At 42.4% G+C, this 27,438-nt stretch overlaps 1 protein-coding gene across 1 annotated transcript in view; it reads left to right on the plus strand.

Annotated features, from left to right (window-relative positions):
- The window catches only part of KDR (kinase insert domain receptor), a 43,629-nt gene extending 22,323 nt beyond the window's left edge, over window positions 1-21,306 (plus strand). The window contains exons 16-30 of the mRNA XM_045997670.1: window positions 1,503-1,609; window positions 2,040-2,175; window positions 2,539-2,643; window positions 3,978-4,091; window positions 4,666-4,754; window positions 5,373-5,526; window positions 7,421-7,518; window positions 9,928-10,050; window positions 10,202-10,313; window positions 10,606-10,705; window positions 11,107-11,212; window positions 12,274-12,425; window positions 17,184-17,283; window positions 17,783-17,868; window positions 19,626-21,306. Of these exons, the coding sequence (XP_045853626.1) occupies window positions 1,503-1,609; window positions 2,040-2,175; window positions 2,539-2,643; window positions 3,978-4,091; window positions 4,666-4,754; window positions 5,373-5,526; window positions 7,421-7,518; window positions 9,928-10,050; window positions 10,202-10,313; window positions 10,606-10,705; window positions 11,107-11,212; window positions 12,274-12,425; window positions 17,184-17,283; window positions 17,783-17,868; window positions 19,626-19,848 (1,805 nt within the window). The 3' untranslated portion in view covers window positions 19,849-21,306. The remainder of the gene's footprint in view (window positions 1-1,502; window positions 1,610-2,039; window positions 2,176-2,538; window positions 2,644-3,977; window positions 4,092-4,665; window positions 4,755-5,372; window positions 5,527-7,420; window positions 7,519-9,927; window positions 10,051-10,201; window positions 10,314-10,605; window positions 10,706-11,106; window positions 11,213-12,273; window positions 12,426-17,183; window positions 17,284-17,782; window positions 17,869-19,625) is intronic.
- Window positions 21,307-27,438: the final 6,132 nt, after the last annotated feature.

Here is a 27,438-nt window from a genome sequence, read left to right on the forward strand (position 1 = left end):
GTTTTCCAATTTGTAGGCTTATTACCATTTCATGAACTGCACTTGCAAAAGAGATTTCAAGTGCGTGAAATAAATAAAAATTTCAAGTATCATGGTGCTTTTGTCACTTCCCAGGGCCCACTAGGGCAGATCCTAGTGGGGACTTTTGGCTCTCTCCCATGCTCTGCCTCACCTGTTTGGCTGTTTGCAGTGGGCTATCCGCAGAGCTTACATTTACTTCGTACCCAAAACGGAATACTAAGAAGGAGAGAGATAGATGTTTAATTCTTCTGTTAAGTTCCCAAATGTTAACATGGGAATATTAACACACTAACTTATGTAGACAATTGAATCTTTGAACTTTTTATATGTATAATGGACTTTTTAGACCTCTGTGTATAAAAAGAAAATTATTTCAATAGGACCACTGGGGAAACAGAATTGACTTCCAAGCCATGCTTGGTCCTTGGTTCTCACTGTTAGCTCTTTCTTGGCTAACTAGTTCATTCCTTGTCCTTCTGCCTTTTTGAGGCTGCCTTGGGCCACTTGAACAGCTTATTTGATTCACACTGCACTCATCCAATGGGAGGCCCTAGGTGGTAATTGCTTCCTTATCACCTCTTTGCTAATCACTCTAGTTGAAAGCCTCCTCTGGCATTTAATTTCTTCCACTCAGAGCTGTCCTCTGGAGCCCTGAGCATCTGCAGCTTTTCTTGCCCACCTCTGCCTTACCTTTCATGGGTGGTTTAAACTCATTTTATCGTCAGGCCACGAGGGATGCTCTCTTTCAGCTTTCTCTCTTTTCCTAACTCAGGCTCGGCTCCAGCCACACAAGCACAGGGTAGTGTGATGGCTAACTGGTGCTGGACTCTTGACCATTCCCCCAACTTGCTGTGTGCCCTTAATGAAGGAGCTTAACCTCTCTGAGCTTGTTTCTCCATCTGAAAGCTGAGTGTTGTTGAGAAGATTAGGTGGGATGGTATATTTAAAGTGATGAGCAATTAGGGGTTGCATGGCAACCAATCATTCACTGGCCACTTGTCTTCTCATATTATCCTTTCTCAGACTCTATACAGATGAAACCAGACTTTCATTTTCCCCAGAAAGAGGTCACTATAAATTATTCTAGAACTTACCGTGAATTAAAACATACTTCTTTTCTTCCCTGTAGAGTGTGATCTGTAGAATGTGATCCTTTCCATTAAAGTCTCCTCTTCCTCCAAACACTTCATATGCTTTTCTTGTAAGACATCAAACATTTCAATCCTTGATGTCCTTAATTTCTATCCTTAACTTTGGAATTTTATCGTTGGAAGTTTTCATGGGCAATGCTTTGCAAACTTTAATTATCCATTAAGAATGTTATAGACTCCCTCCAACTTAGAGGCTTGTGACTATTATTGTGTAGGATTTTTTTCCAAGTTGGTAAACTTGAGATCTTGCTTTAGTGTAGAACTTTGTCATCTTATATCAAAAGGTATGAGTTTTCAACTGTTGATGCTCATTCAATTTCATCTTTCCAGGTGCCCAGGAGAAGACGAACTTGGAAGTCATTATTCTAGTAGGCACAGCAGTGATTGCCATGTTCTTCTGGTTGTTACTTGTCATCGTTCTACGGACCGTTAAGCGGGTAACAAAATCATTTCCCTTCCATCCCATGTACATTGGTTTTCATGATTAATGAAAGCTGACTGGGGCTCTTTGAGTTGTTTCCTCCCATTGTTATTGGCTCAATGGGCACAATTTTATTTCAATACAATAACATTCTTTCCCACTTTCTTTTGGCTGGACCACTGGGCTTTAATTGATAGAAGCCACTAGAGGAGACAAGGGCTTGGACTGTCTAGTGTAATTAAGATTTAAGTACTTCATTCTGAGCTCATTTGGGGTTGAGGGGACACTGGATACAGGATTATAATAGGACTTACTCTCAAACTTCATGAGTTTTATTTGAGAATGAGACATCAGGAATGGGGCTTCTATAAACAACAATAATAAGCACACAAAAACAACAGCCAGACAACAGAGCGTATGTGACTGGAAGGAATAATGCTTTCCAGGCCAATGGAGGGGAACTGAAGACAGGCTACTTGTCCATCGTCATGGATCCAGATGAACTCCCCTTGGATGAGCACTGTGAACGCCTGCCTTATGATGCCAGCAAGTGGGAGTTCCCCAGAGACCGGCTGAAACTAGGTGTGTTTTCAAGTGGTATTAATTTGATGTTGGGTTTACCAGGACTTCTCTTCCTCCTTTAGGATGATGACAAATCTAGTCTCTTCACATGTTGGATCCAGGTTCAGAATATTCATTCTGTCTTTTGAACTTGAGTAATCATCCTTTTAGTCACTTAGAAGTAGGATCCTGTACAATTATCCAAAGCAGGACATTTGGAGAGCAAAGGGGGAGGTATTTAATAATGAAGCCAATATAAGGGAGTTGAGCTGGATTCTTCCAAGTTAAACTGGGATGTGTGGTGACCCAATCTAGTCGGAATCTCTGCATGACACTTTGGTCCTGTCATAGTCTAAGTCTTTTTCCTGTCACCGTTGACTGTAGGTAAACCTCTTGGCCGAGGTGCCTTTGGCCAAGTGATTGAAGCAGATGCCTTTGGAATCGACAAGACAGCAACTTGCAAGACAGTGGCCGTCAAAATGTTAAAAGGTAAAGGCAAAATTATATGGTGATATATCCCTCTCTCTGTTTCGTCTGGTCTGTAAACATGATGAAAGCCTTGTATCAGCACCTTTGTGGTTAGGTGAGCCCACTAGCCAAGCGTGCAAATGGCTTAGGTGATACCTTTGTACAGATTGGGGAAAAGTCCCTCTTTTATAGCCTCCTGCAAGGTGCGTGGCCTGGCAGGCAACATTGAGGATGGGCTGCAGCTTCACCCACTTTCCCAACTTGCCTGAGAGCCCTTGTGCAGGGCATAGCTTATACAACTGTACTTATGTCCTGACTATAGGAAAATAATACCTTGGTTATGTAAAGATTGTTTCTTAATATATTACGATGCATTAGTGAGATAATTATAGACCATGTAGAGACATGGAAAGAAATTTAATATAATAAGTAAAAATAGTAGAGCACAAAAACAGCATGTTTCCGAGAATTGGAATATGTGCAAGACTTTCTCCTATAAAGATAATGGTTGCGCTAGGGAAAAAAAGGACCACAGGTGACATGTTAAGAAGTAAAAGTTTTATGAACAATGGTTTATCCTAATAGTAATGGAATTCTGGTCTTGTCGTTTTCATTTGGGGAGGTGATGCATCGATGGCTCTTGGCTCCAGCTGTGATGTGCTTTCATGATGAGGGCAGTGCCACAGACCCTTGGCCAGTAGGTCATGTGCATTTCAAAGCCCTCTCTCTCCTTTTGCCTATTCTCCCTTGTGGCTAAGGGGGTGTGCGGTTTTGAGGTGGCTCATCAGGGTCTGAGGTGTGGACCGTGTGTGTGAATTAGAGGGAAGTGTACCGGTCTGTGCAGGATCACACTTGCAGTTCTAGCCTCATCAGGCTCTTGTGCCAACTGGCCTTGCCAGCTGGCCCCTGTTAAGTTTCCTGCTTGGCACTGATTGGCGGGAACTTCAGCATAGCCCCTAACACATAAGGGTATTTAATACGTGGTGTTGCTTCCTTACCAGGAAGGACTGAAATAATCAGGCCCTAAGAAGCATAGTCAACCTGATATACGAAAATCCAATTTTGTAAGAGAGGAAAATTTGGGCATGATTCCCTTTGCAGATGCATTCCCCACTTTGCAAAAGACTTCACAATGGATTCCTTTAAATATCAAACATTCTGGGTGCACGTAAATTAAGAATTGGATTTAGACCTGGAAAATACAATTTATACTTGACTTTCAATGTACCCAGACTGTAAATTCGGTTACAGTTTATCATCCCTAGAGGGTAAGTTGCACATGCATGCAGTGGGGCACTGATCCTCCTAAGCTAACGCCCACATTTATGATTTCACTCTTTGCCATATATTTGTAGAAGGAGCAACACACAGCGAACACCGAGCGCTCATGTCTGAACTCAAGATCCTCATTCATATCGGCCATCATCTCAATGTGGTCAATCTTCTAGGAGCCTGTACCAAGCCAGGAGGTGAGTATCTGTGGATGGTTCTGGTTGCCTGATGATTTTGGCATATAATTTTCTGCTGGTGTTTCAGGGAAACCACTCAGCTCCCATGGCCTTGATTTCCTTAGCTTAGGATACTTTGCCAGATTCCTAGATATAAATATATTTCATGGAGGTTTAATGGGCACTATAAATTATTCTAGAACTTCCTGTGAATTAAAAAATGCCATCTCACTATACCGCAGTTTGCTTCCTGTGTCAGAGGTTCAGATGAGAAAAGTAAGCTTCTCAAAAACCTTGAAAGCAAAGACCTTAAGAGTAGTTCCCTCTAAAATGAAGTCATCTTAAGTGATTGTGTTGAAAAGCAAGTGGTTGGAATTTCTTCTGAAATTTTGGTTCATCTTGCTGCGGAATTGCCAGTTAGTAAAAGAAAAGCTACATTATAAGGGCATTGCAACCAGCTGATTTTGATGATCCTGTCCCGGTGACTGTTGGTAGTGTCCTTCTATGATTTTTTTGGTTCATCCATGTGTTAAACACTTGATGAGATACATGAATGGAAACATTTTCCTTTCCTGACATGCTGTGCTGTCTGCAGGACCACTCATGGTGATAGTGGAATTTTGCAAGTTTGGAAACCTGTCAACTTACTTAAGGAACAAGAGAAATGAATTTGTCCCCTACAAGGTATGTCACTGAACTCAGCTCTGACCACATTTGTAAAATGGAGGAAAATACAGGTTAATCTTTCTCTGTTAAAATGCTGTGAAGAACTTGTGAGGAGTCTTCTTTTGGTTGTTTTAATTTCCTCTTTTACCTGCTGGGGCACATATCTTCTCATGGTTGGTTTTTTTTGTTTTGTTTTTGTTTTTGTGACTCTAATCTACTGACCCATTAGAGATGGTGCCTAAGGAGGGGAGAGGGTGGGCACGATTAAGGAAAGGGAAGGATGTCTCTGGATTATTTTCTCTCTCTCCTAGCAGTATTTGGTCTCGTGGAGTCTCAGTCCCTTGGTAAAGAGCACCCTAATGTCCTAATGCCAGAAGCGTGTCTGAAATAGACCTGAAACGAGGTGTTTATCTCTTTAAGCTAAAGAAGAAACTAGGCTTTATGGAAGAAAATCTATTATATAGAACTCTTTGCCCAAATTCTAGCCCCAAGATTCCATATTCCTGAAACTGATGTCCTTCTTATATGCTTTTAATAGCTATAACTGATGTCCTTCTTATCTGCTTTTAATAGCTATAATTGTTTTCTAGAGATCTCTGTCGTATTCAAGGAGTGTGCCCATTTGCTTCTTTATAGACCAAAGGGGCACGATTCCGTCAAGGGAAAGAATACGTTGGGGAAATCACTATGGATCCCAAACGCCGCTTGGACAGTATCACCAGTAGTCAGAGCTCAGCCAGCTCTGGATTTGTGGAGGAGAAATCCCTCAGTGACGTGGAGGAAGAGGAAGGTATCTGCCATTGCTTTCTCCACACTTGACGTGTACTCTTGCAGGAAAGAGAAGGTGGTAGAGTGTTACGAGGAATTCTGTCCGGGAAAAGTTCAGTACTCCCTAATATTTGGAAGAGACCTACATTTCTAGACTGCTTCCATTCAGTTTTCCCAAAAGTGAGTTGTGGAAGCCTTCACTAAGCAGCTGTCTATGTTGCGAGGCAAAGTACAGGGCAAGCCTGAGAGATCCCGGTACCCCAGGCGGGCTCAACAGTCAGCAACAACCAAACTAATGCTTTGAGACTATTGGTTCAGCATCTAGTAGCAGGCGAGGCTCAGTGCTTTGTTCCTTAGGACAAAGGAGGCTCTCTGACGGTAGCTTAGCCTCCACATTGCCTGGAGCAGTTCAGCCCCACTCTGCCTACATCACCCAAACTCTTTAAGGCAGTTACCTGCTGTCTCTACCCCATTCCAAGGGGCTTATTGAGTCTTTCTTGCAACCGTACTTCCTCAGAAGAGTTCTGGTAAGCATATTTTTCTATATCCAGTTATGCTTCCAGTGATATTTTAGTGTTCTCTCTGAGTAGAGCTGTGTTCACAGTCTAACTTCCAGGATTTCTTCCAGCTCCTGGATACACTGTCGATCTGCTTCCCTTAGAAGGAGCAGAGACAGCCCCATGGATATAGAGATGGGGCTTCCTGACATCTGGCTCCTCCTGAGGCATGTCTTAGCAGAACCCAGTCATGAAATAGTGAAAGAAACCTGTTTCCCTTTCCCTAGACATGAGGCTACAGATAAAACTTAAATCTGGCTTCTTTCTCTTAGAAGTCAAGCAGGGTGTATGATGCTGGAACTCAGTCTAGAAGAGTGTGGAGAGGCCATCTAGACCTCATGTAACTGGGCCCATGCCAAGTGGGGCCCTCTCTGTCTCATCCTTCTCTCTCACAAAATGGTGGCCAGTGGGCTGAAAACCCAAAGGATTGGAGAAGAAAGGGCGTGGCCTGGAATTTGTCCTCCATTTCTTCATTTGGAAAATGAAAGTGTTTCTCTAATCGTTCACTGAGAGCCCTCTAACCCTAAGCTTAAAAAAAATCATTGAGAAAATGTTCTCAGTCTTTTTAATACTTACAAGGTTATTATTATAAGTGAGTTTTCATTTACTCTGGTATTTGTCTCTAGGAGAAAAGCCATGTCTTATCTTATCTGACCAGAGTTAAGTGATCATGTTGAAACACCCATTAATGTCCTAGTGTTTATTTGTACCAGTTGCATGGAAATAAATACCACCAATTTACATAAAACCATCTTTCTCTGGATGTTCCTGTCACTTCTCATTCATATCCTTGAAGGGAATCCCCACAGGGGATGTGTTTTAATGTGTTTACAGCACTTTCTCAGCTTGAAAGTGAGAGAAGTGAATATATTTCTGATATTTTTAGTTATCTGTTGTAGATTATAATTTGACCTTTGGCCTTTGTCCCAGGATAAAGCCTGGAGAGAAAAGATTCAATGACCCTGAATATTGTTGTTTTATTTTTAGAGTTCTTGATATGAAACTATTGTTTATCCCTCTGGGTACATGAAAAAACCCAACAGTTTAAAACAGCAAACTTAAAAAAGTCCTCTTTTGCTCTCTGCCATCTCTGCCAAATGCACCTCCCTTCTGCCTCCTGGATTTGCTGGTCCAATTTGACTAAGATGGAAAAACCAACATTTTTTGGCTAAGGGGTATGATGAAAGCTAATAATACGAGGATTCAGCAAATTTACAGAAGATACAGGCATTTTTCTCTCTGCTTCTATTTCCAGAAGTTTAACTCCCGAGTGTTAAAATGAAGCTTACTCTAACAAACTTAGGAACAAATAGTTTCTGGGGGCAATACTGATCTCTGTCCTCCTGCATCTTCTGACAGTGTCTGAAGATCTATACAAGAACTTCCTGACCTTGGAGCATCTCATCTGTTACAGCTTCCAAGTGGCTAAGGGCATGGAGTTTTTGGCATCACGGAAGGTAAGACAGCTCAGAGGGGACCCCGAGTATCTCTTCGGATCACGGATCTGGAAGTAAGATGTCCAGCGCCAGCCAGCGGTGTGTATCTGGGACTGTAATTCATTCTCTACTGCTGGGACTACTTAAAGAGTTCTGTTGGAAAGGCCCCGTTCCTGCTCATTTAAGGAGGTGTAAGGATTTCATGAAATTAATTAATTCATGTGGTAAATATTTAATGACCAGCTATTAAATGCCGGCAGTGCTAAGGATACTGGGTGAACGGACAGGCAAAGCTCTCCACCGTCTTGGAGTTGACATCCTACTGGGCGGGACAGGCAGTGAACAATATAAACAAGTCAAAGACATAGTAGGTAGAATGGGAATAAGCCCTGTGGGGAAAAATAAGCAGGAAAGGGTTAGGGTTAGAGAGTATACAGAAACGGTATGTTTGTGTGTGCATGCGCTTCTGTGCTTGTGTACACCCATTTTAAAGATTTTATTTATTTGACAGACAGAGATCACAAGTAGGCAGAGAGGCAGGCAGAGAGAGAAAGAGGAAGAAGCAGGTTCCCTGCTGAGCTGAGAGCCTGATGTGGGACTCGATCCCAGGACCCTGAGATCATGACCTGAGCCGAAGGCAGAGGCTTTAAACCACTGAGCCACCCGGGTGCCTGTGTACACCCATTTTAAACAGAACGGACCAGGAAGGCTTTATAAGAATGTGACATCTGAGCAATGACCTGGGAAAGGTGAGGGACTGAGACTTGCAGATATCTTGGGTGAGAGAGCCTATTTTTAATTTATTTTACATTCATCCCCATCCATCAAAAACTATTTGTTAGTGGTATAATTAGAAAGCAGGAAGGACAGGCTTCAGATGAGAGCGATTATAAAAGCTAAAATTAGAAAAGTAGGCCAAACAAAGGCTGAGGTGGGGACGTGACAAGTTACAAATATTCCAGAGGCTGTAAACACCACGGCAGGAGCCGGGTCGGTTGAAGTCACCCCTCTGGGAAGGGCAGGACGGATGGTTTTATGTTGAACAAGGAAAATTCAAATTAAGCTTCAGGAAAAATGATCAGTTGGCAGAATGCATTGGTTGCACCCTCCTGGAGGGGAAGAAACACTTACCGTTTTTGTTTTTCTAAATTAGAGTGAAATCGCTAACCCAGTTCTTTTTCTGAAGCTTAAAGCTCGTCATAGCTTTCAGAACCTCAGGATCTTGAAAGTTTCTGCCTGAGAGAGCTCTTGTCTCCTTTCTCCCAAGGGGAAAGGAGAGCAGTGTGGTCTTAGGGGATTTTCCCACAGAGAAAGGCCCTTTGCCTTTCTTGGAGATTCTGATTTTATTTTATTATTATTTTTAAAGACCAGAGCCTGCGTTGAGTCAGGGTATCTTTCGAATGGGGTGGGAACCGTTAACTTCCCTTGCATCTACCAGCTGCTTTCTTGAAAACCACCTGTTTGTTGGTCTGGAAAAAGAAGCTTTGGTTGGGGGAAAAGTAGAGAGGACTTTCTGGTTTTTGGAATCTCCTGTCTTCCTCAGTCATGCTTGGCCGAAGATTTTTGAACACGCCTCTTTCAGAGGCAAGTGCTGCACGGAGACAAGGGTGTGGGGTGGTCGGCTATGCCTGGCTCCTGTGATCACTCCTGTGCTAGCTTCAGAATTCTCCTCTGAGCCTTTCATTCATTTACAGATATTCCCCGAGACTCTTGTTCCCCAACAAATCTACCAGGTGAAGCCAAAGCTGCTCAGTAGTAAGAAGTTAGAGGAGGACGGGGGATATCAAGAAGAGAGACACCGAGGACCGGGAAAGAGTGGGGAGAAAGCAGAATGAATTTGGTTTTCCTTTTTTAGTGCACCAGAGAATCAACTTGACCCGTGAGAAGCTGAAATCTCTTTCATAGACCTTTACGATAATCCAACACTTTGAAACAGGATGAGCCCCATGGGGGACGGTTTATCAAAGCCGGTCAGTTTCAGTTCCGTATGGAACTGAGAAACCAACAAAGGGCACCAAATGAAGGAGAACCCCATGTTCCTGATTTCTGAGCTTTCATTCCGAGGAGGAGGGCATTCTAGGGCCTCCTTAGAATAACAGGTTTTAACCGTATATGGTGCCAAGCAAAAGGGATATGTGGATGTGACCAGAAACACATTGGTAACTGTGTCCAAGAGAAGTCTATTTACGACTCCATCATCATACTATAACTTAATTATTTAACTCCGAAGCCTGGGACTCTATGCGATAAGCAGATGTGTGCCTCCACCAAAGTCAGACTTCTTTCTTGAAGGGTTGATGAAAGAGATTAGCCCAGTGCTTGTTAATCAGTTGGTTTTCTGAAGTGGGGCTTTTTTGAGCATGAGATCACAACAGGTGCAGAAGACATCAGCTGTGCCGAGACCTAACGCACACACGATTCTTTTTGCAGTGTATCCACAGGGACCTGGCTGCACGCAACATCCTCTTGTCGGAGAAGAACGTGGTTAAAATCTGTGACTTTGGCTTGGCCCGGGATATTTATAAAGACCCAGATTATGTCAGAAAAGGAGATGTAAGTTTCAAAGATGAACCCAGTGCTCTGTTAAATTGCAGGATCCAAATTCGTCTTTGCAAGCTTCAGGACCTGCGTTGGGAACAGAGGAAGGTTTCTCTATAGTTGTGTGCTAAGTTGGGTTCTGATTCCTTGTCTTCTACCCTCTTAGGCTCGCCTCCCTTTGAAATGGATGGCCCCAGAAACAATTTTTGACAGAGTGTACACAATTCAGAGTGATGTGTGGTCTTTTGGTGTCTTGCTCTGGGAAATATTTTCGTTAGGTAAGTCACTTGTTTTTTGTCCTTCCATCCATACTCCCAAGAGAATGATACAAGTCAGTGGCCCAGTGCAAATTTTCCTCTCCTGCATTCCACCTTTATCTGGTGAAGGTTACTTGGAAGCTTTGGATAGTTTAAAATATATATATGTGTGTGTGTGTGTGTGTGTGTGTGTGTGTGTGTGTATACATATACATATATATGTATGTATATATTTGGGATGATGTTCAAGAATCAGGGTTTTTTATAAGAAAAAAATAAAATCATATAATGTCCCATTCCTGTTTTATTCTAGGTGCTTCTCCATATCCTGGAGTAAAGATTGATGAGGAATTTTGTAGGCGATTGAAAGAAGGCACCCGAATGAGGGCCCCTGATTATGCCACACCAGAAATGTAAGACCTTGAAAATATCTTTTTATCCTTTCTTTATGCATAAAAACTTCCCTTGCCCAGAAGACTTTTCATGATACAGACCTCTTTCATGGCCCCGTCTGTGTCCTTCTCTCTGGAAGTCTTCCTTGATAATCTCAAGCAGAGAGTCATCGCTTCTTGAAACAACAGCACTTTATCTATACCCACCAGTTAGTTTTTATTGGATGTCAATTTATAACGTTTCCTATACATACTTGATGCTCCAACTATAGGGTTCTGTGTTTTATATGGTGTTATATTACTATTTAGTGTCTGGGCTCATGGTGGACTTTTCATAAATGTTTACTCATTCAAGTGCTTATTCTCAGCACCACATGAGGAAGAAGGAGACTGTTAATGACATTAGTGTTTTGCTTCTCTAGATACCAGACCATGCTTGACTGCTGGCACGGGGAGCCCAATCAGAGACCCACGTTTTCCGAGCTAGTGGAACACTTGGGAAATCTGTTACAAGCTAACGCTCAGCAGGTTTGTGACCTCCATCCAAGAAGTGTGTCCAAGGGCCCTTCTCCTCCCTAGACGTTCTCACGGCCACCATATTCTTGCAGATCTGAGCAATAATGCTTTTTTAAAAAAAGCTGTAACTCCCCTTTTAGACAGATGAGATCCTAACCACTCATTTCTCCTGATGTATCTTTTTGTTGTCCTCAAATGCTCTTCTAAAGTAAAATCAACCAGTCACTTAATTAATAAAAATTAGCTGATCTCCAGACTATCAACATGGACAGAATTTCAAGGAATTTTTACTACGCTGCACAGGCAACACGATATCTGAATCCCGCAAAATAGATGGCTTTTCCTCAGTAAAATCCCAGACTCCCAGAACGTCCACTGGAGGATTTTAGAATTGTTATCTTTACCATTACAAAGTTATTTAATCTCCAGTCAGTGGCCTCTTACTACCATGAATGGAAGCCAATTTCCTCCTGCTTTTCTTTTGAACAGGTGGGGGACAATGGGTCAAATCTGTTTTTATCAGTAAGCGTTTCAAACGCTTAAAGGTATCACATCGCCCTTTCTTTCTTTCTCTTGATGAAATAATGTCAAATTGTGCAACCTTTTCTCAGAAGACCCCTTTTCCTGCACACTTACGGCTTTTCTCTAGGCTGTCATCAGATTTTTCCATTGCCTTGAAATGTAGAGGCTAAAATTGGATGACATGCCTTTTAAAAGACTTGGCTCCTGTAGGTAGAGCTTTGTGAAGAAATGATTTCTGAGCCCTCCGTGTTCTGTGGCCACATCTCTGGCCACAGCCTGCTTTGTCTTCCTCCTGACCACAGTTGTTGGCGGCCCCCTTACGCCTCTTGTTTTCATATTAACTCTTTTAACATGCTTTCATATATACACATCCCTTTCAAGTTCCCCTTTTGTTTTTGACAAACCATCTTTAATGTTGTCTTTAAGTTCTGCGCTCAGATACGAAAGCCACAGACCTCATCACCAAGGAGCCCCTATGGCCTTTGTTTCTCATGAAAAGGTTCTTGAGGGGCAGGAGCCATAACAATAGCACTCTGTGTTTGTTGTTTCAGGATGGCAAAGACTACATTGTTCTCCCGATATCAGAGACTTTGAGCATGGAAGAGGATTCTGGACTCTCTCTGCCTACCTCACCTGTTTCCTGTATGGAGGAAGAGGAAGTGTGTGACCCCAAATTCCATTATGACAACACAGCAGGAATCAGGTACTCTATATGGTCAACATCCCCCTGGGGGTGGGGGGAGATGGGGGCACTTCAAGGTCATTTGGGGAGGGGATGGAAGGAAGATTGCCTCTCTCCTCCACATTTAACCTTAGCCCTGAGAGGGCTCTCAGGGGAAGTGCTCCTTGAAGAGGGCGGGGGTAGGTGAGTTGCTCCCCATCTGCGGTCCACATTGCTGCCGTAGCAGTTTCTTTCCACTTCTAAGCCCCGCAGCTGCAAATAGCTGGAATGCCACAGCACGTTAATCTCCAGAAAAAGAGACCCATTTTATATAGACATCTGTATTTAAATTATCCCCTTGTACTCTTTTATTAATGTGACTTAAATGGCTTAGGAAAGATTCTGGAAGGAAGGGTTTTCTGCATATATGAGGACACGCTTATGCCTCTCTGGCTAGGACGCAGGGTGCCATGGGGACGTGTCCTGAATTGGACTGGTCAGCACATCTTCAGAAGCCTAGTCTGATTTTCAGCATTTTATTTGCATAATGGGAATGCTGGACTTATTTAAAACACATGCACTGCTCTCCTCTCCTGATCTGTAAAGGGGTTCTGAAGGCAGCTTTCTTTTTTCTCTCTTCCAGCACCTGTGTCTGAGGAAAGAGTTGATATAGTGTCTACACTATGATATTAAAATTGCCTTTTACGAAGTCTGGGACTTCTTTGTTTCCCACGCCCCCCTCCGCATTGGGTGTTTTCCTCCTGTAACTGGCTCCCCTGAACCAGGGTTCCCTGATCACAGGGTCCAGCCCGCACTCCTGAGAGTGCTATGACTGCAGCAGGGGCACGGAGGTCTAGGCTAGCCAGGCCGCCTGGTCACGGGCGAGGAGGCCCCCTGGACAGTTTGTTCTGTGGAATCACATAGGCTGGCAGGAACACTGCCAGAGTGGGTAGAAGCCAACACGTAAGCCGCTGGTGACATTTTTGTCGGGAATTTTCAGCATTTTTTCGAAGAACTTTTCCTTCCGTTATCAGATTTTGCCTGCAAGATAACTCGTAGCGTTACGCAAGGGAGAAACTATTATCTTTCTTGACGAAGATGTTGCATGTGAGGCTCAGAGCAACCCCCTGGTGGGCATAAACAACTGTGGTTAGAGATCCAGATTTTAGAGTCAGAGAGAGCTGGTTGGACAACTAAGTCTGCCTCTTAGTGACCTGACGCTCCTCTTCGCTGTGACCCAGGCGAAGGCACGGATGTTCAGAAATGATTATTTTGAGAACTGCGTGGTATAACATACTTCTATGTGCCTGGCTCTCAGAGAGCACTCGGTAGGTGATAGTTATTCATCAAGCTGCTGAAAATCACATCTCTAGGATGAATCCAGGTCCTCCAATCTTTCTCTTTGTCCTGTTTTCTGCCCCGAGAAGGAGGTACGCTCAAAGAGAAAGGTGAATGAACTGAAAGCCAATAGTTCCACTCTCATGTTTAAAAACCTCTAGTTCAAGCTCCACTGGCCTTCTTGTGTGTTAATTATTTCTTTATCAGAAAGCCATTTGATCATGAACTCTGTTCCTTGGGTTTTGTGTGACCAGGTGGAGTGAGGACCCGAGCGGCAGTCTCTTGGCTCGCTTGGATGCTTTGCATATGGTGCCGAGAGTGGATGAAGTCATGTTTGTGTAATGGGAGTGCCAAATGCAATGCTGGATCTAAATCAGGGCTGCTAACATTTATCCCCAGAAGCATGGACAAATGTGACACCAGGCCTGGCTCCTATTTTCTGTCTGTGATTTTCGAATTGGTCTTTCCAGTCCAGTTTCTTTTATCCAGCCATAATTTGAAAAATAAAATGGAAATTGGAATCTTTTGTCTGCAGCCCCCTCTTCACCCCTGCAACCCTTTTTCCTTTTATAAAAACAGGACTCCACAGTCACATGTAAATCAGCTGGGTTAAAAGAAACTCAGCATTGAGGCATCTGTACCTGGCACATCTCGTTTTGAGGCTTTCTTTTGGTTCTGCTTCCCTGGGGAGACCTGAGATGAGGCTGGGGTACTTCTCAGTGGGCTTGTTCTGTTCTTTTTCCCATTTCCGGTTAGGTAGAAAAGCTGAAGATTCTTTCTCATTTGCTTCCTCTTGATAGTTTTTCAGTCCCATCGCATTATACATGGAGCTGAATAGAGGCATCACTGGGGGTACCTCATCGTTTGTTGTCCCTTCAAATTAATTAAAAATATTTGTTCAACATTTATTTAGCAAAGGGGCTGAGAGGTGTGTGGGGGAAGGGTGAACAGGACAGATCACTACTGTCTAGACTTCGCTTTGTCTCTAATTTCCCCTGTGGATCAGAGCTGGCCCCAAGTTTGCATGCTTTCTGTAAGGAAACACATATTAATTGGACTCATCTTTCTTTGAGGGCAGTTTGGGGACCATCTGTGGTTGCTCCATCATTTCCCCTTGGGAGTTTCACCTCCCACTCCAAGCAGCTTATCAAAGATTTCTTTTCTCTCCCAGAGAAAGGTTTTGGCACATACCATTTTTCTTCATTTTGGTTAATTGCTGGTGATGATTAAGTGCTCCTTGTGGATTGATGTCTGGGACAGCCTCCTGACTAGACGTTCCTGAATTTGACTGTGATCTCAGACTGCCTGCAGTGAAACTGTCCTTTCTCCACCTCTGTCAGTCTTCTCCCCTGCGCTGGTCCCACCACACGGTCAGTGCCTGTGTGGGAGAGAGCAGTGCTGTGCACGTAGTAGGTGCTTCGTAAAGACTTGAGCTGTCATAGCCATTGTTCTCTTCTAGTTTTTCCTTCCTGTTGCTTTTCCAAGGGAGTCAGTGTAGAGTAGGGTAGCAAAACAAACAAGACAATGGTCTTTAGAATCTGAAGGCCAATTTCGAATCCCAGGCCTAGCCATTTCCTCCCTAAGTCTTAGCTTCCTCAACTGTTTTTTTCTAAGGCAACTGTATTATGGCCCAAACGCACCCCCTCTAGTTGATTCTGTATGCCACATATCTCTGGAATCTTATCTACTTTTCCAAACCCTGTAGGCATCCTCTCTCCTGTGCAAGCTGGCCTTCTTTCTTCTAGAGACATGGAAAAGAGCCCCTAAATTGGTCTCACTGCCTGTTTTCACCTTCCTCTACCAGAGTCAGCTTCCTAAAGGGTGCATTTGGCTTTGTCAGTCTCGTGCTTCAAGTCCTTCAATGGAAACTCGTAACTCAAACAGTCTAGTTATGTGATTTTGGACAAGTTCCTTAACCTTTCTATGCCTCAGTTTCCTCTTCGGAAGCTGGGATACTGATACCCACCCCTAACAGATACTATTTATGAAGATGCTATGAGACAGCAGTTGGGGACCAGTGCCCGGCATGTGGGACATTCTCAGTAAAGGATTCCTGAGTGAGTGAATCAATGAATGATTAACTGTGGTATCAGTAGTTTTTAGCAACAGCCACTTTCAGGGACTGGACTCAGGAGAAGTGGGCTTTTCTCTGTCTCCTTATATATTACGTCCTCTTTTTTGTGTGTGTGGAATTTCCTGAAGGAGGATGTCACTAGTGAGCCTCATTCTCTCCTTTCTGTAAGGGGAGGAACCAGCCTCCTGGTTCCAGGGTGGGGAGACTCAATTCCCATTCTCCTTGTTTGGCTCAAGTGTGTCCTCATTCCACTTGGTCACGGAAAACACAGGAATATGTAACATGTCCAGAAGCCTGCCAAGGGGAGGAATTATGCTGGGATAAGCGTGGAGAGTGAATTTGCTGTCTCTTGTTGTAAAAAGGACTTCCTTTCTTTCCACTGGACTGTTGGTGCTTTTAACAGAATCAGACTCACCCAGAGCCACATAGCAGGGAAGGAGCACCCCCAGGAAACAGGTGATATGTTGTCTGATAAGTCCTAATCTTTGAACCCTTGAAGGAAACTGGTACCCTTTGGAACTCAAAGGAGGAAAACAGGCTTTGGCTGATAGAACATCATTCTTTCTAGGAACACTTGCCACCCACCTCATTCATCCTTCAGATATCTCTGTGAGGGAGAGAAAGATATTGCCAACACATTTTAAAGATGGGGCAGTAGAGGCATGGAAATATTCATGTCTTTCCCAAGTTTGTGTGGTCAGTAGTAGACTTTGAAACAGATGAAACATCTCATGACTCTTGAACCACTGCCTTTTCCCAAGACCAGCCATTCTGTGGGCTGAAGATAGGGGATTGTGAGACTCAGCAGCCTCCTCCCCACCCAGCATGCACACACTAAGCCTCCATTACATGCAGAAAGAAGAGGTTGTCTCCAGATCCCGATGGGTTCAGTGTCTTTTACAGAACCCAGGTGAGATCTGTAGGCGTTTCCTCTGCCCATCTTTCACTGAATGGTTGCTCTGTGGGCATTGTCTAGAAAAACTTTTCTGGAGGTAGCCAGAAAGATGTTCAATGCTCTGTAATATGTCAAGAGCCCAGTGGAGGAATCTCAGACAATCAGGAAACTGTGCAGAAGGCGGTTGATCACTTAGTTTGCTGTTGTTGTCTGTAGTCCAGCCCTGGCCCTCAGAAGTAGGATTCAAAGGAACAGGAGCTCATCTAGGGCCCTCACTTAGATTATACTTTTAAATAGACCCTCACAGGAAATGAAGCCTTCACTGTGTGCTAGCAGAGAAAGATTTTTATTTTGTTTTGTTTTTCTTTTTCCAAAGGATGTTTTGAAGGTTGCTATTAAACTTGTGGTTGAAAGATAATGAACTTAGGTATCACTTTTGGTCTCTGCAGCCAAATATACCACCACCCAAATATAAATATTGGTTCTTTTGCAGCCAGTATCTGCAGAACAGTAAGCGAAAGAGCCGGCCCGTGAGTGTAAAAACATTTGAAGATATCCCGTTGGAAGAACCAGAAGTAAAAGTAATCCCAGATGTAAGTACATCTTTTAAAAATAGTCTTAAAAATAACACAAAGGATGAAATATTAGCTAGATAAATATTAGCCTAAGCATTCGAGTCTTGGAGCCTCATTATAAAGGTATGTGTCATGGGGTCATTATGGAGATGAAACTGATCAGTACCCCCCCCCATTGGATTTTCCATAAGGACAGCCCCTAGTCCAAGGTTCTAGATAGTCTAGCCTCATGCCCAGTTCCACTCAAGTGTAAATAGTATCACTGTGAAAAGTGGGATGGCATCAGGTCTCCTCAGCTGCTGCTTCTTGAATTCTTTTCTTCCAGGCCTGAGTTTACTACTAGAAAGCAGTTGTTTCTTCTTGTAGCTGGTCCATTTTCTGTCTATGATATCTTTACCTCCCCCTGGGGAACACTGGAGCATATTGTCTGATAGATGAGTTAAGAAATCGATTTAATTAAGTAGTTGGTCAGTGTGCATGCTCAATCAACTGTGCCATCTCCTTGTCTCTTAAAAAGGACAACCAGACGGACAGTGGTATGGTCCTTGCATCAGAAGAGCTGAAAACCTTGGAAGACAGAACCAAATTAGCTCCATCTTTTAGGTAAGGCGCAGTCAAATAGAAAAGAAAAATCTCCACAGGGAATTTTTAGAAGGAACTTAGGACTTTCAATGTAGATACAGTTTTCCCTTTTTGTGTCTTTGTTGGTTAGGCAAATTTGCATCAGCTGAACTAATAAAGAACCGAAACTAATCAAACAAATAATTACATGCCACATTTGAAAAAGAATCTGAAATTAATTAGGGGATTTGGTCAGTTTTTATAGAGAATTTATGAATACCAGGGAATTTTTATGTTTATGTAGTACCGGCTAAGTAACAAAGGTCCTTGGAGGTAATCCCTTAAATTGAGATGATTAAAATCTCTGTGGACTCTGAAGAATTTTCAAACCTGTACATAAATGAGTGCATCTGTCTTTAGAAGTGTGATGCATAAATAAGTCAATATCTATTTGTTTGAGATACTTAAATATTATTGGCTGAATTATTTGGCTTATTATCATCATTGGCCTCATTGTGGAAAAAATATTAAATTTGGTTTTTAATATGATTTCCCCCATGTGGTTCTGTAGGAATTTATAGTTGTTTTGAATAGACGTACTTGTTTTTAACCTACTACATAATGAAAATCTCTATAAAAATGCTAAGATAAAGAGCAGTCATTTATTTGCTAGTGAACTCACTCTAGGTGAGAATTGAAGACTTTGATGTACTTATAACCTAAACATTATATAAAATGGGAACACCCATGGGTTATTGAGGGATGTTCACCTAAAGAAAAGGTAAATTAAAATGAGTCATTGTGCAATTGTATTATTTGCTTTAGGCCCAGGGTGAGAACTTGTTAGAGCCATGATATGTTTCATTCATTGATTTAAAATATATTTATTCAGCAGTGGCTATGTGCCCGGTACCGTGCCATTGTTTGAGATACTAAACTCAATTTCTTGAGGTTGAATTGAAAGAAAAATTGTGTTTCTAGTTATTTGAAATAGCTTTTGAACCATATATGAACATAGAGTCAATGAAATCCTTTTTGTAGTTTTTAACACGAATAATTTGGTAAAACACATATTAAGGGGGAAAACCCACACCTCAGAATGGCTTGAGAAAATGTAAATCCTGCCATTTTTAGATCAGCACAGCCTATACTTTTAGGCTTTGACATGATTATGGTCTGTCACGGTTCCACGCCATTGAAAACATTCTCTAGTTGCTGCTGAGTGACCCAGGCCATCAGTCCTTCCAAAAAATGTGGTTTTGATGAATAAAAAGCAGTTTTTGACAGTCTGGCTTGATTGCACACACACGCTTCAAGTTATTGAAGTTTAAAGTTGCTCAAGAACTTCATTAACACCGTACATAGGCCTTGTAATCCCTAATCAACACTGCGAGGAAAGCAGAAATCGACTCTCAGAACATCCCAATTTCCTTTTACATGGTCAAAGAGTCCCCTTGGCTCCTATCATTGTATACAAACCTGTCAATCTTCAACGCCATAAAAATGCTCCATTGGTTGGAGCCTCTGCATAACTCAGGAGAACTGCCTTTCATCTTGTCACAGGCTGGAAAGACTTGGACCTGAATAAGAGGACTTATCTGAAACTACAAGCTCATGCTCGTACCTGAAAATAGACATTGTCTGAGTAAACCTGATACGTTGATTAACAAGTTGGGGAGATAGGGGCTGGTGTCTCCAGGGAGATTACAGCCCACACGGGGTCGGGAACAAGGTTAGGGTAAAACGGGAAAGAACTGCCTTCTTTCCACCAACTCATTCGGTTGTCCTTTCTTCCACAGTGGACTGATGCCCAGCAAAAGCAAGGAGTCTGTGGCATCCGAAGGCTCTAACCAAACAAGTGGCTACCAGTCTGGGTATCACTCCGATGACACAGACAACACTGTGTACTCCAGCGAGGAGGCTGAACTGTTAAAGCTGGTGGACATTGGACCACCAGCTAGCAGTGTGGCCCAGATTCTCCAGCCTGACTCTGGACCCACATTGAGCTCTCCTCCTGTTTAAAAGGAGGCACCCACGTCCCCCACTCCTGGAAATCACATGAGAGGTGCTGCTCAGATTTTCAAGTGTTGTTCTTTCCATCACTAGGAAGTAGCCACATTTGATTTTCATTTCAAAAAAAAAAAAAAGGACCTCAGACTGCAGGGAGCCAGTCCTGTAGGCATTTCCTGAGAAGATGTTTGTGACTCAAGAATGTGTTTGTGTTTTCCCCCGGTGTTGACCTTCTGTTTATGCATTTAGAAAGCATGTATGATGCCCCTTACTGTGGGTCTCCCCATGGGTTCTAACAAAAGAAGTTCAAGGAATGGCTGCATCCTCCGTGAAGTGGCAGCACCCGGGGAGTTGATGCCTCTCTGTGAAACCAGAAGATAAACCAAGCAGCGCGAGTGCTTTAGGTGTTGAAGATGGGAAAGACCTTTAGGGCTGAGTCCATCCAGGAAGCTTTGGTCAGGATATGGGTTCTGAGCCAAGCCGTACGTGTGGGGTTTGGATCGACAGAAAGGAAGATGTCGGCTTGCTTTGAGAGTGTGCCGGAGCCTGCAGAGGCATTGTGTTGGCTCTGGCGGAGGTGGGCCTGGGGTCTGTTAGGAAAGGTAAAGGCTTCAGATGAGGTTAGTGGTTTCAGAAGATTGCGTGCTCTTCCCAGTTGGGCTAAATGAGAGCTCCTTGAGCTGTTTCCGACTCCTAATGAGAGTTCCTTCCGGACTCTTACGTGTCTCTTGGCCAAGCCCCAGGAAGGAAATGATGTAGCTCTGGCTCCTTGTCTCCCAGGCCGATCCTTTATTCAGAACACCATAAAGAATGGACATTCAGACAGAGACTCCCTGTCATGTTGAAGAGTTCTGACTGTATAAACCAGCTTCTGGTTTCTTCTGGATGAATACCCACATATCTGTCCCGATGTGATATATGTCTGAGCCTGAATGCAGTAGGTTCCGTGTCAAGCTGTGGTGTCAAAGTTTCAGGAAGGATTTTACTCTTTTGTTCCTTCTCCCCTCCCTGAACTCGCCCTCTTTCACCCCAATCAGTCAGTATCTTAGTAATTTGGCCTCTGCACTCTAGTAAGAACTGATTTGGTTTGTTCACTCTCTGAATGACTGACTACTAGCCAGATTTCGAAATTATTTTATAGCCAAAGTTTTAACAACATCTCTTGTATTATTTAGACTTTTAACATGTCAAGCTATTTCTACTGGTTTCTGCCCTTGTTCTTTCCTTTTTAAAAAAAGAATATGTATTTTTCATTTGGTACCATAGTGTGAGATGCTGGAACCATGACTGTAAGACATGCTATAGCACATATATTTATAGTCTGTTTATGTAGAAACAAATGTAATATATTAAAACCTTATATTATATATGATGAACTTTGTACTATTCACATTTTATACCAGTATTATGTAGCATAACAAAGGCCATAATGCTTTCAGCAATTGATGCCATTTTATTAAAAAAAAATTGAAAAAACTTAAATGAGTCCCTTTGTAAGTTTGCATTTCTGTTCTTACCATTTCTCTCACTCCTAAAGTGGAGGAGGGGGAATCAGACAAATTGCCATGTGGTTTTTCATTTTTAATTGTTTCCTTCTTCTTATAAAGGATATTTTCATAAAGTAGTTTATACTTTTTAAACCAGTACATGTATGCTTAGTAAAAAAAAAAAAAAAAATTCCAACGCTATAATATTTCATGACTCTTTTGAGGCAAAGCACTTCTGGCTTGAAGTGTAGTTGCTTCTCCCCTTCTTTTTTGTTACACAAATAATTCATGCACATGTGAATGCTCATTATATTCTGAGTACTTTTGAGATTCTTAAAACATGGACTGAGAGATAAAAGTACTCTAAAAGTACTGGTGCCTGTTATTAAAATCAGAGGGGGAGAGATCCCCAGACAGGTGGCTAGACCCAGGCACCCCAGGGAAGTGTGAAGCATACTTGCAGTTCTCAATGATGCCTCTATACTTACAGCGTCAGAAGTCAGACCCAACATTGCCCTTTTGAGCGATTACTTTTACCTCAATTCAGTGATTACTAAAAATCATCGGCATCCATGAGTGGCCCTACTCTTTGTGGTATTTTTTCATACAAGTGTTGCAATATTTATATAGTCAAATATACATTTAAAAAAAAGTTTTTATTTACTTATTTATTTTAGAGCTTGTGAAGAGGAAGCTCGGAAAGAGGAAGGGAGGGAGAGAGAGAATCTCCATGCTGAGTGCGGAGTCCAAAATGGGGTCTGATCCCATGACCCCAAGATCATGACCTGAGCCAAAATCAAGAGTCAGATGCTCAACTAACTAAGCCACCCCAGTACCCCTCAAATGTACCTATCATTTTTGATGGCTTCTGGGTTTTTAAATCTTGGTGCAGAAGGTTGTCTCAGTTTTAAAATAAGTTCTAAATGTTCTTCTGCTACACTGAAATCTATATGGAGTGAGGTAGGAATCTGGCTTTGTTTTCTTCAACTAGTTGTCGATCATGGCAGTACTCTTGATTAAATATACCTCTTTGCCTCCATGGCTGGGGAAATGCGCATTGCACTATTTTCAAGCCCTGTCATCTTACTGAGACATTCTGTACAATTTTATGGTGGAGAGGAGGGTTGCCATGGGCGTGTGTGATTCCTGGGGCAGCGCTTACAGATGTGGGCTATTGGCCAGGATTAGTGGGTTAGGGTCTCTGACAGACATTATTATACTATCTGTCAGGCCTGACCTTGTCTTTTCCTGTTACGATGATGGCATCCAGTAAATGAATGGAAGAAGAGACCAGTACACCCTCATAGAAAAACAGAATTTTCTTCAGTTTAGGAAAAATAGATTTTGTTTCTCATAAGCGGCCCCTGGCACTGTCTCCGATGCTGGGAATTTGGATTCAGCTGAAACTTCACACTTTATAAAGAAATGCTTTCAGCACCTCAGGCAGAATGATTAGGAGGTGAGGTTTGGCTCTCTCCTTCCTCTCTTCTGTCTTCCATGCTCCTGTTCTTAGCTCCTTTTCTCTCTTCATTTGCCCTTGAATTGAAGAGAACTTTGTGGCTTTTGAAAGCGCTTCCTGCATGCTCTTATTTTCAGAGCCTTAACTGGAGACATTTGGTTTGTTTTAGGTGTGGCCACCCCCTCCCCTTGGCTCCTGGCCTCCCTTCTTCTCTCCCTTTACTTGCTTTGTTCTTCTGCCTCCTTTCAAACTCCTCTGGCCCTTCACCTTCCATTACTCTATTTCCACTAACCTTCCTCCGTCCCGCACCCTCTGACCCTGCCCACTGTAGCCTTCCTCTTCCATCATCAGGACAGAGAGAGCTGTGGGGGGATTTAAGCTCATTACCCCACTAAGTTTTCTTAACAAGGCACATTCCTTTGTCCTCTTCAATGAAAGAAAAGTAGAAAAGTAAAAATCTCAAACCCACAACTTTGTAGTTACCCTTTTATCCTATGTCCCCCTAGCATGTTTTTCTACCTCTCGCTCACACATTAACCTCCAAGATGATAAAATGTAAGCAAACGGGAGGCTAAAGCTTTTGAGACACTGGGTTTCCATATACACCTTTGCACACTTGCATGCTCTTTCCCTGTAGGGGCAGTAGGCATAACATGGCTACTTTACGTAACAGGCGTTCTCGGGTCTGTAGTGGCTTATAAAGCAAAATGAGGTTCTGATAGTGCTCCAGAATTCCAAGTTGGCAGGCGTCGTATGGCAACACAGAAGGAACCTTTGGTTTTATTGTAAATAACATTGTGTTGTCCTTTATACTACTGATCTACATTATAAACTTTTCCAGAGGATGAAAATCCAAAGTGCAGAAGGAATAAATCCCATCATTGTTACTAGTTTTACTAGGAATTCTTCAGTAGGGATTATTTTATATAATGACTTCTTGGGTATTTCAGAATATTATCAGGTACCATGCAACATTTCATAAGTACATCTGTTTCACAGATCAAAGTGTACTCCTGTATAAACTACCCTGAGCACCTTTTAAGGAGCCTGTGCTTGAAGTCGGTCAAAGGGAACTTTCTTTTATTCAATCATCGTGAATAGATCATGGTATATTGCTGTGCCTTTTCCCCCTCTCTCCTATGTAGTGTGGTTGGCAAATTGCCCTGAGGATCTGTCATGAAGAGAGAAAAAAAGATCCCCATTCTTCTCTTATCACCTTTATTCATCAGTGAATTTCAGTGTTCTGCCCAGCTTTCGTTCTCGAAGTCATTTGTACCTGAAGATGTCATGCCAGAAAACATTCCTGAGTCCGATCTTACAGAATTAGTTAGTAATGTAAACTTGAAGTGCCAGTGGGTATTAATTTTGGATGACATGTATCTTAGAGCAAGCTTAATCATAACAGAATAGAATTTTTAGATAAATATATATTATGGATTTAACTTTCACTCTGTTTCTCTATTTCATGGTGATAGGTGTTTCAAGTAGCTCTGCAGTCCCTCACACCTGAGTAGCTAGAAAAGCAGAGAACTAACCTTGATCATCTACTCTGTGCCAGGCATTGAGCTATGCACTCCTCAGATACTGTATCACCGAATCCTTGCCATGGACCCTTGTATTAGGTGCTGTTATCACCATGTCACAGTTGAAGATCAGCAGTTAAGATTTTAAGTCCCGCAGGTAAGGTCATGCCGGGGTTAAATCCAGTCTACTTTCACCTTGGGGACACGTTCATATTTGAGATAGGAACCAGGATGGAATCTTCTGCCTTGATGGAAGACAGTGAGCTGACTCATCCTCTGATAAATCAACTAAGCAAATGAGAGGTACATCTTAGGGTGGCCCAGTACCTTTATGTGTCTTAGTTAATATGTGTTGGCTCCAGTATTCTCATCTTTCAGGCAGCTTTATCTATAAGATAAATCCACTGGACAATGGCTAAACATAAAAGTTAATGTTGCAATAAACATCTAACTGCCAGAAGAAACACAGTGTGTTATTTAGTAGCTATATGGTCTCAGGGGAGTTACCTCTTTAGTCTTGCTTTTCTCATCTGGATGAGAATTAAAAGAGATGTGTGAAAAGTACCGCCATACTACCCAATAGACGGAAAGCCTTCAGTAAAGGTTAGTCATTATTATATTCTTATGATGATGTTCGTGTTAGGTAAGTTAGACAGATTTACAACTTGTTGAATGCCATTTCTCGAAGATTTTAAATTTACTATTGACAAACTGGATGGAGGTCCAATGGAACTTACTGATCTTCCTGGTGCTTTAGATTTTAAAACTTGCATAAAGACTCTCATGAGGAATAAACTGCTGGTTGCCATGTACCTGGGGAGACCCTTATGTGGTAAGAGTTAGGATTCAGAAAGACCTCACTGGTTAGAATTCAAAGGCTGAGTTGAATAAATCAATTTGATTTTTCTACACAATTTTGGGATGAGGCATTGTGGCTGAGCAACAGCTTTAAATTGGTTAATAAGTATCATTTTGCCAAAATCAGTTAGACAATGACTGATTTGCTAAAAATCAGTTTTCCCAATGATTAACTCACCAAATTAAATGTACCAATAAATACAAATCTTTAAGTATATTTATAAAGTTTACAACAATTTGTAGTGAAGATTTGTATAGATGATGTCTTTGAAGTTGTAACAGACTGGTTTTTACTCTGTCTTCATAGCCGGATTTTATAGAATGCTCAATTTTTCCAAAAGTTAATGGACAGAGGCTTAAATTTTCCATGAATATTTTTATTGTTTTCAAGGATTCATCCATATTTATCAATTCCAGCATAAGATTTTATTATATTTTGCCACTAATTTGAAAATTCTGTGAAGGGATCCGAGCTCATCACATCAATATGAAATGATGAATTTTTCTTACCAATTGCTAGAAATGCCAGATTTAGGCTTATATGCCAGTTGAGGCATTGTTGAAACAACACTCAAAAAGAGCCAGAAGAATTCAAAATGGCTGGCATAGTTCCGCTATATTAAGAATGTGAGCTCCATCAAGACAGACATTTTTGTCTCTTTGGTTCACTGCTTTATCTCTAGCACCTACACCAGTGCCTGACAAGAGTAGGTTCACTATTTGCAACAATAAAATCAGTCATTTGGTAAATAGAATTTCAGCCAATTGGCTCTCAGCACATTGAGTTTTGGGATTTTGGCTATTATGCGAGGCACCAGCAGGGGCCCAAAAATGTAAGGTTTTTTTTTGTTGACTGTATTTTCAGTGTATGTTGGGGTTTCCAAAGAGGTGAGGAAATGTTAAGCTATGAAACCAAGTAAACATGTAGATACCAAAGGGGGCTCTCTCCAAGCTGGTCAGACTCACTTGGATTCTTTTTTTTTTTTTTTTTTTAATATATTTTATTTATTTGACAGAGAGAATCACAAGTAGGCAGCGAGGCAGGCAGAGAGAGAGGAGGAAGCAGGCTCCCTGCAGAGCAGAGAGCCCGATGCAGGGCTCGATCCCAAGACCCTGGGATCATGACCTGAGTCGAAGGCAGAGGCTTTAACCCACTGAGCCACCCAGGTGTCCCAGACTCACTTGGATTCTGACGCTCCATTCTTATAACCACATTTAAGAGGTTACTTGATAGGTAGTAGCATGCCCGGAAGAAGGCTACCAGGATAATCTTACATAAAGAATGGTTGGGAAACTGAAAATAGTTAGACTGGAGATTAAAGGAATATGCAAGGACTCTTAATATGTGAAGGGGCTTCCGTGGAAAGTACTCTGACTTTCTTTTGTCTTCCCAAAGGGCAAATTCAATCATTGGACAGAAACCATGAGAGTGGCCCGCTCTGTGTTATCTGACTCCCAATCCCATGCCCTTTCCTTTGTTCCTCATGGATTCTCCCTTCCCTGGAGTCAGCAGAGAGTGTTCTGTGCTATAGGTTTGCGGAGAGGAGTTGTGAGGGGTTAAGGAATCAGAGCACCATTTGAACAGGGTGACCTCCAAGGTCCTTTTCAGTCCCGCACATCAGAGACCAAGAGGCTGCGCTCTGGAGTAATACAGTCTTAGTTTCCTCGTTCATAAAACAGAGATAATGACTCTGCATACCTCGTAAGGTTACTGTAAGGACTGAATAAGGTCATGAATGCAAAGCTCTTAGTTCAGTGCCTGGCCCCTAATCAGTCCTAGACCAATGCCTCCCCTATTATTCTGAGTCAATGAAAAGGAATGTACTCCATCTACCTTCCTTTTCTCAAGGGGTGATCATCAAGGTTTCAGTTTCAAATGGTTAAGGTAGACACTTCTAAGAGCTCACTAAGTTTTTCTGATGGCAGGGAAGTTACTTTTTGTTTTCAAAATAGCTGCTTCCACAGATGACGCCCAAATATATACACAACCCTTTAGTCTTTGCCTTGGACTCCAGACTTCTGCTTTGTTCCGTGGTCTGGGCGGGATGGAGACAGGAAGAGGCACTGAGACACAGTGGCCGAGGAGCCGCAGTCCGGGCTGGGAGAAGCAGGGAAGTGGCCCCATGCCTGAGTCACAGCCTGGAAAGCTCCTGCAGGGCCCCTCCTGAGCTCCTCACACTGGGAGACATTTCCTGCTCTTTGCACTCCCTGAAACCCCTCCCCCAAGAGTTCCTTAAAACAAGGTTATATGCCACGGGAAGGAGTGTTTTTGGTG

Source organism: Meles meles, chromosome 2, assembly GCF_922984935.1.
Source record: "Meles meles chromosome 2, mMelMel3.1 paternal haplotype, whole genome shotgun sequence".
Taxonomy (NCBI): domain Eukaryota; kingdom Metazoa; phylum Chordata; class Mammalia; order Carnivora; family Mustelidae; genus Meles; species Meles meles.